Source organism: Dendrobates tinctorius, unplaced genomic scaffold (assembly GCF_039654945.1).
Source record: "Dendrobates tinctorius isolate UK_male_01 unplaced genomic scaffold, ASM3965494v1 ptg000060l, whole genome shotgun sequence".
Classification (NCBI taxonomy): domain Eukaryota; kingdom Metazoa; phylum Chordata; class Amphibia; order Anura; family Dendrobatidae; genus Dendrobates; species Dendrobates tinctorius.
In genome coordinates this window covers 82,788,249-82,800,893 of record NW_027361728.1, presented here as the reverse complement: position 1 = coordinate 82,800,893, position 12,645 = coordinate 82,788,249, and the positions used below count along the sequence as shown (strand labels likewise).

The 12,645-nt window shown below is 41.2% G+C and overlaps 1 protein-coding gene across 2 annotated transcripts in view; it reads right to left on the bottom strand.

Annotated features, from left to right (window-relative positions):
- The window catches only part of PLS1 (plastin 1), a 218,038-nt gene that overhangs the window by 16,880 nt on the left and 188,513 nt on the right, over nt 1-12,645 (bottom strand). For both annotated transcript variants that reach the window (XM_073579103.1, XM_073579102.1), the window contains exons 11-14: nt 11,286-11,364; nt 11,004-11,118; nt 4,087-4,220; nt 1,440-1,563 (exon numbers count right to left, since the gene is read on the bottom strand). In XM_073579103.1, coding sequence (XP_073435204.1) covers nt 1,440-1,563; nt 4,087-4,220; nt 11,004-11,118; nt 11,286-11,364 — 452 coding nt within the window. The remainder of the gene's footprint in view (nt 1-1,439; nt 1,564-4,086; nt 4,221-11,003; nt 11,119-11,285; nt 11,365-12,645) is intronic.

The window sequence follows — 12,645 nt, the reverse complement described above, 5'->3', positions numbered from 1 at the left end:
GGCCTTATAGGTAATTTGTCAGCACATAATGACTGTTTAAACCAAGCACAGGTGCTCGGTGCATCATGGTGTGGCCAAACCTTTAAGTGTACCTATACATCTGCTTGCTTTCCCTCCCTCTCTTCCCCCTCTTCTTTGACTGCTCTGGCTTCATAGAGACAGAGAAGGGAGGAGACAGATGGAAAACAAGCAGGTGGGAAGGTGTATATAAATGATTGGCCTTGCCATGAAGCACTGAGCACCTGTACTTGGTTGAACAGTCATTCTGTGCTGACAGTCCCTTTAAAGCTATCTATATAACATAGGATATTTATCTGCATACCATTGGCAAATTCAGCTAAATTTGGCGAGTTCTGAAAATATATACTCTGGAATCCAACATGCCCATAATTTCCTGTCTTACATCTGATGTCTGGGAAATGGAGTCCAGTGACCACTGTACACATTAGATACCTGAGACTTATCTAATCTGCAGATAACTATCTCATGTCTAATGGTGTTAATGGAGAGAAACGTCTGTAGGAGAAACAAAGCACAAATAGTATCTTATCCGGTATACTTGAATGAATTATATCAGATTAAACTAACCTGATAGATTCGATGTTTGAGCAATTAGTATGAGTGGTACATGCAGCAGATCTATGGGTCAGCAAGTGACCGTTTAACATAGATGTCAGAAGGATATCTGTGGAGTGATTCCGCATTGAATAAACCACTATTCTTTAATCAATTTTTGGATTGACATCTTCATACTATCAGCAGGGCGGAATCATTCCACAGGTATCCTTCTGACATCTATGTCTAATGGTGGACATACACCTTAGATAAATGTCGTATGAACACCGGTTCATCCAATAGCTATTCTTCTTACGTCCCAATACACGGTCAGTATGTGTTCTCAATGGCATATGGGGAAAAAGTCTCTGTCTGAGATCTGTGACTTATGTTCCTCGTGCTGACAATGCATCTGCCACTTGGTGAGAGTCGGGACCCCCTCTATGACAGTGATCAGGCTAGACGGGTTGCTGTGATCGGTACTGCCAATTCTTATCTACAGTACACTAGTTGTCACACTATACCCAATGTGGCAGGCCGCCATTGATGGGGATTATTTACACCACTGGTGTTCCTATTGGTTTTGTAGCAGTATCAGAACGGTTTTCCCTAGTGACTTTAATTGAGAAAAATGCAATCACAGTTTTCTATTAACATTTTCCTAAAGTTGCGTCTTTAATGCCTACAATATCTATAATAATGGGCGCATCCAATCTCTCCACTTTTCAGATCATCTGGATAGGACATGGCCCACGTGGCACCAAAGTTAAAATCCAACACTAGTTTAATCTAAAGTTTGCACAGGTGGAATCTTTTACATTTCATGAATTACCCATCGCCGGGAAGCTAGGGTTTCCTTTACTGATATGAAGAACGTTCATTACCTTGAAGCTGCTGATGAATGTGGTTTTGCCTGCATCACGCAGTGTTTCATTTACCCACTGTACAATGGTCCTGTCATTAATCTTCTCACCCTCTCCAAGATCGGACAGCACATTTAATGTATACCTAGTAGAGGGTTAGTGGAAGAAATTAGTACGGTAGGCTTGTCATTCAATTCTCTCGTTGTGACAGTATACCAAGGAAAACTCATTTTGTTCAGTTTCTCCAATGAGATGATTTAAATTTTGCACCAAGGTTTCCACTTCTGATGGATATTTATTTTTTTAGATTTCTGCGTTTTATTACATAGTTGAATAATTTAGCAAAATATGAAAGAAGTGGACTCATCAAAAAATCCCTATGAAGTCAACTGAAAGATTAACTGAACATACTCTTCACTTTTCTGTAGAGACAGCAATGGAATAATTTAGAGAAATATTTTGTAGAAGGAAAGGAATTCTTCCCCAGGGCACATTAGCTGGATGATCCCCTCACAGCTTATAGCCTTTTTCTAAATGCAGCTACCAGGATACCGGGTAATTATCCACTCAGATTTTGTATCGCTCTATATAGTTATTTTAGCTAGAACTTAAATGTAGATCTGGGCTAATCACTCACTTCTAATTTTCACTTTTTTAATCACAGAGAATCATAAAAATTGGTAGAAATATCTCAGTTTTAGGTTTGTAACCACAAATATTAAAAAAAACAGACCAGCACCTTCAAAAAGGACAAGGAAAGTATGTAGATAGACATAGTTTTTTCGTTTTTACTCTGCTGTTCCAAGCTGTATACTCTTTATTGCTTTTCACTGCTTATGTAACGTTTTTTAGTCCACAATGCCCGTATGCCCTCTAGTGGTGTGATCTGTTCGAAAGACCTTTATTTAAAAACTGCATTTTGTGATTACTTGTGTTATCTTTGTTTGATAATATTTAGAATTGGTGATCTGAAACATTTAAGTGTGACAAACATGCAAAAGAATAGGAAATCTGGAAGTGGACAAAGAGTTTTTTTTCACACAACTGTTTATTGATGAATTAGTGCCCAATCAGTCTTTGTGATAACTTGTTTTTGCTAGATGCATTTGGCACTTTATCTGCCTTGGTAATATCAACTAATCTGACCTGTCAGTTTGTCTACTTACCCAATCTATCATTTAGTGTATGGGAAAGTTTGATAGTGTCTAGTGCATCTTGTACAATCTGATTTGGCAACATCTTGGTTATTATTTACCTGACCTGTCCATCTATCAATTGAGACCATTGATTTAGGGACAGAATGGCCAGCTGCCGATGTACTTGGTACTTCATTTTGCTTTGGTTAATACATCTGGATATCAGTTTTACTTTTGCACCTGTGTCTTGACCCCATCACTTCATGGCCTTGCAGTGTCAGAAGAGTCAGCCGCTGATGAGTGGGGCGCCATTTGCCCTGAATTTTAGTGCGTAAACCTCCACGGCAAGGCAGAGACAGGGCAGTAGTTTGACATGGTCAGGCACCATCCCCTGGCCTTTTTCTCATCTATGTTGTGTATTTAAATATTTTTTAGTGGTGGTGGTTTGCAACCAAGGCAAAACTGGCGAAGCTGGGCTTCCAGCTGGTTGACCACCCACCTTATTCACCAGATCTAGCTCCTTCCGATTATCATCTGTTTCAAAACCTGAAGAAACACCTCAAGGGTACCAAATTTCACACCATTTCTGATGCCGTGGCTGTTACAGAAGCCTTGTTTAAGACACAACCGAAATCCTACTTTTTGCAAGGCTTACAGAACTTGGAATACCGATGTAAGAACTGTGTTGACATGAGTGGGAGTATGTGGAATAAATGTAAAGTTTATCTTCCTATCTCATTTCTTTCTGGGTAAAGCCAAAGACTTATCAGCAACCATTTGTATTCACACATTAGATGGGTTGCTTTTAATGAATCAATAAAAGCTATATTTTATTATATCATTTAAGTACAGAGTCCTTACAGTGAAATCATGTTCTAGTTACTTGTACTGTAGTACCTCAAAACGGTGAATAGCCAGCTCTATTGCTGTGTGGGCTGTCAGTTAGTACTGGGGCGTGATTACAGCCATCTCTCACTCTGCACTGCCAGCCGCACCACTATCACTGAAAGCCCAAGGATGCCAGGAGGAATAAAATGAATTTCCTCCCGGCAGCGGGGCTCTCAGTGTGACGGATGCATAGCTGGAGAACGTTATTAACTTGCAGATTAATAGCGTTTTTTGTACATGTTAGGTTCCCTTTAATAGTTAATTTCACAATGTTATATGTGGGTTGTGAATAAAATTAAAGACATATAAGATAACGTCAATGCTAGAGTTGAGAAAAAAGATTCACAGGACCCTGATCCATCAGGCACGTAGTCTGTGACCTATCTGATGGCTTCCCCGATGTCTCTTGACTACTACTGTAGGTCCAGCGCTACATCGTCATTGCGATGTATTGTATGCATGATGTCACTTCTGTGCTTGCTAACCAGAATAAGCGTTAAGTATGCCGCCAAGTAAGAGGAGGTGTGCAGGGCTCAACATACTACCAACATGGATGCTGGGTCCATTGGCCTGTGAATCTTTTTGCTCAAGTCAAGCTGGTGCTGAGTGTAGCTTCCATTCACAAATTTGGGGTATATACTTACCTTCTCATTAGCTGCCAGACCAGGGCCAGTGTGAGTGTGCGGTTCCCTTCATGCAGGTCATTGCCACATATACCAACTAAAGAGAACTTTGCTTTGTGCTTTCCCAAGTCTACGGCATAATTACAATTCTCAATCTAGAAAAATGAATACATACATAAATAAATACTAGAAAATAGAACGGAAATAATCTAAAGCTTTGGGAGGCCTAGACATATTACTTTATAACCAAGGCAATAGTAAAACTTGGAACTTCTGGACCCCAATGCAAAACTTTAACATAGCCTTCTTACCTACCAAGTACCATTTTTTTTAATGTGTATTCATATGTGGCAGAGGCCATAAGTCATCAAGGACCTATGTCCCCTAAATAGCTACAAACATGGCCAAAAGTGTTGGCACCCTTGAAATTGTTCCAGAAAATGAAGTATTTCTCTTAGAAAATTATTGCAATTACACATGTTTCAGTATACACATGTTTATTTCCTGTGTGTTTATTGGATCAACCCCCCCCCAAAAAAAAAATAGGAAAACAGGCAAGTTAGACATAATTTCAAATAAAACCCCAAAAATGGGCAGTGCAAAACTGTTGGCACCCTCAACTTAATATTTGGTTGCACACCCTTTGGAATAAATAACTTCAATCAGTCACTTCCTACAACCATCAACAAATTTCTTACACCTCTAAACTGAAATTTTGGATCACTCTTTTTTTTTTGTACACTGATTCAGGTCTCACGCACTTGAAGGGTGCCTTCTCTCAGCAACAATTTTAAGATCTCTCCACAGGTGTTCAATGGGATTTAGATCCGTACCCATTGCTGGCCAATTTGCCTTTTTTCTGTGTTTTTTTTTTTTTTGCATTGTTCCAATACGCACAAAGGAAATAAATATGTGTATAACAAAACATGTGTAATTGCAATAATTTTCTTGGTGAAATACTTCACTTTCTGGAACAATTTCAAGGGTGTCCACGGTTTCAGTCGTGACCGTATGCCCTTAGTATTACATTGTACAGGGTTGGCCTTTTATATGGATATGCCTAAATAAAATGGGAATGGTTGGTGATATCATCTTCCTGTTTGAGGCACATTAGTATATGGGAGGGGGAACTTTTCAAGATGGGTGGTGACCATGTCGGCCATTTTGAAGTCGACCATTTTGGATCCAACTTTATTTTTTCAATGGGAAGAGGGTCATGTGACACATCAAACCTATTGGGAATTTCACAAGAAAAACAATGGTGTGCTCGGTTTTAATGTAACTTTATTCTTTTATGAGTTATTTACAAGTTTCTCTTTGTTTGCAACCATTGACATGTCACAGAGGTTAACACGTGAGGAGCGGATAGAAATTGTGTTGATGTCTGGTGAACGCAGTACCCGGGTCATTGCAGCAGATTTCAATGCAAGACACCCTACACAAGAAAACTGTCACCATTCCCATTTTAGTTAGGTGTATTCATATAAATGGCCCACCCAAAAAAGTTTGCCCCATCACTGAACATAATGTTCTGTGTAAACTGAGGGTCCTGTTTCAATTTTTGTTTTGCCCATTCTGCAAATTCAGTGCGCAAATCTGGGTCACCAACCATTCCCATTTTATTTAGGTGTATCCATATAAATGGCCCACCCTGTACTTGAAAGTGCAGAAATGTTTTCTACTAAGACAGAGTACAAAAGTGTCAACCAATCTTGCCCAAAAATGTACTGTAGATAATAATACACTTGTAGTTCCCGCAATATTATAATATTATGCCACATTACAGAAGTCCTAATAAAACAGAACTATTTAGTTTCCCACTTCAAGAGGATGACTAGTTGGCTCAATCAATTATCTACCTAATAGATGGCTTGCCATATACACCCCTGCACAATGGTAGTCCAGAATTGTTTAAAGGCATAGTAATCTTAGTGTATGGAAACTTTTGACTTTGGAGTAAGTAATAAAATTGCCGTAAAACATTCTCTCTCTCTTTCATTATTCTGGCATTTGGCAAATATTAACAATTATGGTAATCCTAACTGACATAAAATGGGAAAGGTATAGTCTTATTTCATGTCAGATATTGAGAAAAACATGCATATGTGTCTTTTTATATAGTGTATGTCAACTTCCAGTTTTTACTGTTTCTCCTCCGCAGGTGTGCCTCAGTTTACCCTTCCTAGTGGTTATAGGTATGGAAACTGAGACAATATCTGTCCTACTGGATAGTGGAGCAGGGGCCAATATGGTGGATGCTTGATTTGCTCAGACCCATGTTCTCTCCTCTTTTAAGCTGGCGAAGTCCATTCCCATATTTGCGATAGACTATGCACCTCTGGGTCGGGTAAGCCTTGCACAAATAGCACATAAGGTGTATCTTCTTGTAGGGGCTCATCCCAGAGAGCTCCTTTCTTGGTACCTTCTGGAAGGCTTCCCTACTCCTATTCTGTTGGGTCTTCCCTGGTTGACTAAGTATAATCCGGTCATAGGCCAGAGAGATAATTAAGTGGAGTGATTTTTGCAAGAATAATTGCCTAGCTACTGTTATCTCTAATGTCTTTACTAAAGCATGCCATCTTTTTCTGTCTGATTTTGAGAGGGTGTTCTCTGAGAAGGGGTGTCAAGAACTGCCTCATCTTCGTGTGTATGATTGTCCCGTGAACTTGCTTCTGGGTGCAAAGTTGCCCAAGACCAGATTATACAATCTATCAGGTCCTGAGACACAGGCCATGAAAGACTATATCTCTGAGAGCCTTTCCCAAGAGACGTATTAGATCTTCATCTTCCCCTGTTAGCGGCGGGGTTCTTCTTTGTTAAGAAGAAAGATGCGGGCCTGCGTCCCTGTTTAGACTTTCATGAGTTAGATCGGATTACTATCCGGGACTCATATCCCGTCCCACTCATTCCTGATTTGTTCAATCAGATTATTGGGGCAAAATGGTTCTCCAACTTAGATTTTAGGGGAGTCTATAATCTGATTAGGATTAAGAAGGGTGATGAATGGAAGATGGCTTTTAACACCTCTGAGGGGCATTCTGAAAATCTTGTCATGCCTTTTGGTTTGACTAACCCCTTAACGACCCCTATATGCCTTTTAACGGTGGCAGTTAAGGGTATTTATTCCTCAGTGCTGCTTTTTAATGGCGATGAGAAACAAGGTTATAGCGCCCCCAGAGTAGGAAAATCTCCGGGGTCTCGGCTACCGGGGGTAGCCGAGACTCCGGAGAACATGATTCGGGTCGGTTTTTACCAACCCCAGTGTTGCAGTCACCGTTATTCACGGAATAACGTCGACCACAAGAAAGAAAAAAAAAGTCCAATTTCCTATTTATTTCTCTCTCCTGTGATATGATCTAGCACATCAGAGGATAGAGAAATGGTGTCCTTCGAGCCCCTCCGGTACCTTTGGTGTCCCTCTGGCTGTGTTCCCCAACTCTCGGCGTCTTCTTCTAGGAAAAAATGGTGGGGTCACCCGGCAACAATAGGAGATTTATCCTATTCATTCATTTTGATCACTATGATAGACCCTATCACAGTGAACAAAATAAAAAAATAGTAAATCAAACCCCCCTTTATCACCCCCAAGGTTAGGTAAAAAAAAAATAAAATAAAAAAATGTATTGTTTTCCATTTTTCCATTAGTTAGGGTTAGGATTAGGGTTACGGTTGGGGTTATAGTTGGGGTTAGGGTTGGGCTAGGGTTGGGGTTTACAATTGGGGTTATAGTTGGGGTTATAGCTAGGGTTAGGGTTGGGGATAGTGTTAAAGTTGGGGCTAGGGTTAGGGTTGGTGATAGAGTTAGGGTTGAGGCTAAGGTTAGAGCTAGGGTTATGGTTGGGCTAGGGTTTGGGTTGGGGCTAGGGTTGGGGTTAGGGTTGTGGTGTTGGGGTTAGGGTTGTAGTGTTGGGGTTAGGCTTGTGGTTAAGGTTATGGTTAGGGTTGGGATTAGGGTTAGGGGTGTGTTGGGGTTAGGGATGGGGTTAGGGCTGTGTTAGGGTTGGAGTTAGAATTGGGGGGTTTTCACTGTTTAGGTACATCAAAGGGTCTCCAAATGCAACATGGTGCCCGCCATTGATTCCAGCCAATTTTGTGTTCAAAAAGTAAAACGGTGCTCCCTCCCCCTCTGAGCCCTGCCATGCACCCAAACAGTGGCTTTCCCCTACATATGGGGTATTGGCGTACTTAGGAGAAATTGCACAACAAATTTTGTGGTCCACTTTCTGCTGATACCCTTGTGAAAATAAAAAAAGTTTGGTTCCAAAGTAAATTTTTTTTGTAAAAAAAAGTTCATATTTTCCTTCCACATTGCTGTAGTTCTCGTGGAGCACGTGAATTGTTAATAAACTTCTCGAATGTGGTTTTGCACACCTTGAGGGGTGGAGTTTATAGAATGGTGTCACTTTTGGGTATTTTCTGTCATATTGACCCCCCAAACTCACTTCTAATGTGAGGTGGTCCCTAAAAAAATAGTTTTGTAAATGTTTTTGGAAAAATGAGAAATCACTGGTCAACTTTTAACCCTTATAACGTCCTAACAAAAAAAATGTATCCAAAATTGTGCTGATGTAAAGTAGACATGTGATAAATGTTTTTATTAACTATTTGTGCGATATGACTCTCTGATTTAAGGGCACAAAAGTTAAAAGTTTGGAAATTGCACAATTTTCTAAATTTTTGCCAAATTTCCTTTTTTTCATCAATAAACGCAAGTCATATCAAAGAAATTTTACCACTAACATGAAGTACAATATGTCACTATCTCAGAATCAATGGGATACGTTGAAGCGTTCCAGAGCTACGACCTCATAAAATGACAATGGTAAGAATTGTAAAAATTGGCTTGGTCATTAAGTACCAAATTGGATCTGTCACTAATGCTCCCGCCATGTTCAAACATTTCATTAATGACATCTTCCATCACATCATCGGTAGCTTTGTAGTATAGTATCTTTACGACAGTTTAATCTACTTGTCCAATCTCAAGTCACAACAGGTAGATGTCAGGCAGGTGTTAGAAGATTTACAAGATAATAAACTGTATGCCAAGTTGAAGGAGTGTGCATTCACTATACAAGAGGTTCAGTTCTTAGGTTTCTTACGGTCAGCCACAGGTTTTCGCACGGATTCTGATAAGGTCCAAGCTATTCTGCAATGGGACCTCCCATAAAATCTGAAAGTATTACAAATTTTTGGGGGGATCACAGTCTATTATCGGAAATTTAGCCAAAACTTCTCATCTATTGTCAAATCCCCTCAATGACTAGGAAAGTTACGGACTTCTCAAGGTGATCCAACTGCGCACGGCAGGCATTTTCTTCTTTGAAGAGGTGTTTTTCCACTGCGTCGGTACTCATCCAACCCGATGCTTCTCAACCATTTATTGTCGAGGTTGATGCTTCTGGGGTGGGGGTCAGGGCTTTACTGTCTCAAGGGTCATCCCCTGGTAAGAAGCATCCATGTGCCTTCTTCTCCAAAAAGTTAACATCGGCCGAAAGAAACTATGATGTAGGCAATAGGGAACTTTTGGCCATTAAGTTGGCATTTGAGGAATAGTGTTATTTTTTTGGAGGGGGCAGTTCACCCAGTCACAGTCATCACTGATCACAAAAACTTAATGTACCTTGAATCTGGTAAACATGTTAACACCAGACAAGCAAGATGGTCTTTGCTTTTCACCAGATATAATTTTATGGTCACTCACTGTCCTGGGATTAAGAACGTTAAAGAGCATGCTTTTTCTCTGAGTTTCAATGGAGCTGGGAGTACCGATGATACTGTCCCTATTTTACAAAAAGGTATGGTCATCTCCACATTGTGTTCTGAACTTGAGGGTGAGGTATTGAAGGCTCAGGGGGACGCCCCTGTTGTTCCTTCAGGGAAATAGGTTTGTACCTTAACCTAAAAATTATAGAGGCACATCATAACTCGGTTCTGAATGGTCACCCAGGTAGTAAGGCAACCATGGACCTCCTTTTCTCATTGGTTTTCAGTGGCCAAGGTTATGTAAGGATGTAGTTGACTTTATGTCCTCATTTAGTGTATGTACGCATTCCAAGACCACACATACTCAACCGTCGGGGGCTCTTTTACCATTAACCATTCCAGACCGTTCATAAACTCATTTATGTATTTCAATACGGATCTTCCTTTGACCTCTGGTAAAGCAGTTATTCTAGATGTGGTGGATAGTGTCAGAGTTACGATATTTGCCAGGACTTTTTTAATCCCACAAATCCCTGATATCACAGGCCGGGAAGGTCATGAGTACCACCCACTGTGACCTTTGGAGCGGACAGCTCTCTCCTGCCCCCTATCATCCGGACAATTACATGATTGGTCGACGCTCAACGGAAAAGGCCACAGCCTGTTCACACTACTAGGCCGGCTGTTGGAAAATGAACGGTGAATGTATGGCATATACACCTCAGGATTCCAACACATGGAATATGTGTGCACATCCTGGTACAGTCACAGCTAACTCTAAGATGCCCCCAGACTACCCGCCGTCACCACCACTCTGTTCTGGTTGAATGGACACCGTTATGATATCTATCACTTTGAGTCGTAGTTTACAAAGCAGAAGGAACAGAACTATTACATTTTATAATTAATCCAAAGGGAGACAGTGTTTATGATAAATATACAAAAGATTTTACAAGGGGGACAAAACAATACAGCATAAACAGTTACATAAAATAAATGTGATTAACAGGAGAACTTACTACACTGATCGCAGAGACGATTCAGTTAAGCCTTAGGAGAGCGCTTCAAGTTGCTCAACTGTTCACAATAACCGTCATTTTGATCAGGAGAGCCCAAACTTTTACATGCCAGTGTGAAAATAAAATAAACTGTACTTCTAAAGGCCGGCCATTTACGTCATACAGCTGTCACCAAAATATTACACAATAATGAAAAATAAGCCATCCACACACCTTCTTCATATGCCCACTAAGAGGTGAAAATGGGCTTTTATTTACACGACGCCAGTCGACCAAGACTCGTATTCGTTCATACAGCTGGAAGATTATCAGAGAATCACTAAAATCACTAGAACAAAAGAAAAAGAAAGTCTGGTCAAGTTCACATACATTAAGCATAGAACGATAACAATTCTACTCCACTGCCAAGACATGAAATAACTAAGACCGTATAATACTCACCCAGGTTCTATATACAGTATATACATAGATACAGTAAAGAAAAGCATTCATTACCTGTACATATGGTTTACATAAGGGTTCACACCAAGTGAATTCATCCAGTTGCGGAATGTCCTTTCCTCATTGGTTTCCCCTGTGTTCATGAATGATAAATAGCAATATATAACAATTATTAGGAATTAATAAGCCCTACTACCATGCACTGCAACTGGGCAGAGTGCCACAGCTTGTATTACATAAAACCTGGAATTATTATCCAGGGGGACTATTTTATTTTTTTCTAATGTGGCCAAGAACTGTTGTTAACTACCTACCTGTTCTGCCCAGTGCCATCTCAGCCATCTTGGACCACTCCTGCTTCAATTGACCTAACATCAACAGAGCAGCTCTTCCTTTTTCAGGCTTCTCTGCTGGCAGGGCATGACTGCCGACTACTATCCTATAATATACAACCCCTGGCAAAAATGATGTAATCACCGACATGGCCCAAAATAGTCCGGATCTCAATCCAATTGAAAATCTTTGGTGGAAGTTGAAGAAAATGGTCCATGACAAGGCTCCAACCTGCAAAGCTGATCTGGCAACAGCAATCAGAGAAAGTTGGAGCCAGATTGATGAAGAGTACTGTCTGACACTCATTAAAGTGAATCTGTCACCCATTTTTTGGCTTTGCAGCTGCCGGCATAGACATCGGGGGCTTATCTACAGCATTACAGAATGCTGTAGATCAGTGGTCCCCAACCTTTTTTGCACCAGGGACCGGTTTCAAGCAAGACCATTCTTCCATGGCCCGGCAGGACGGGGATGGAGGTGTGGCATGGGCGGGGCTTTGGTCATAAGGGGGCAGGGCTATGGACGCGGTTGTACTGTAGCAGTGCATACTTATAATTAAATAACATTTATAATGTGACTCAACTCACCATAGGTTTTGAATGAGTGCTCCATCACCCCCTTCTCCCCATCATTGCCTTCACCCCATCACTGCCGTCTCTCCATCATTGCCTTCACCCCATCACTGCTGTCTCTCCATCATTGCCTTCACCCCATCACTCCCTTCTCCCCATGATTGCCTTCACCCCATCACTCCCTTCTCCCCATCATTGCCTTCACCCCATCACTGCTGTCTCTCCATCTTGGCCTTCTCCCATTACCCCCTCATGGCCTTCTCTCCCCATCTCCTCCAGGGCCAGGCTCCACCTACACAAACACAGACAAACACACACACACACACACAGACATACATGTACACACACAGACAGACATACATACACACACACACACATTATACATACACACAGACACCACCTCTCTCCTCTCACCTGTCCGCAGCATCGCCCGCGCTTCCTCGCTCTGACACAGCAGCGGCGCACTCCTCTCTGTGTCAGTCAGAGACAGGAAGCGCGGGCGGCGGGCA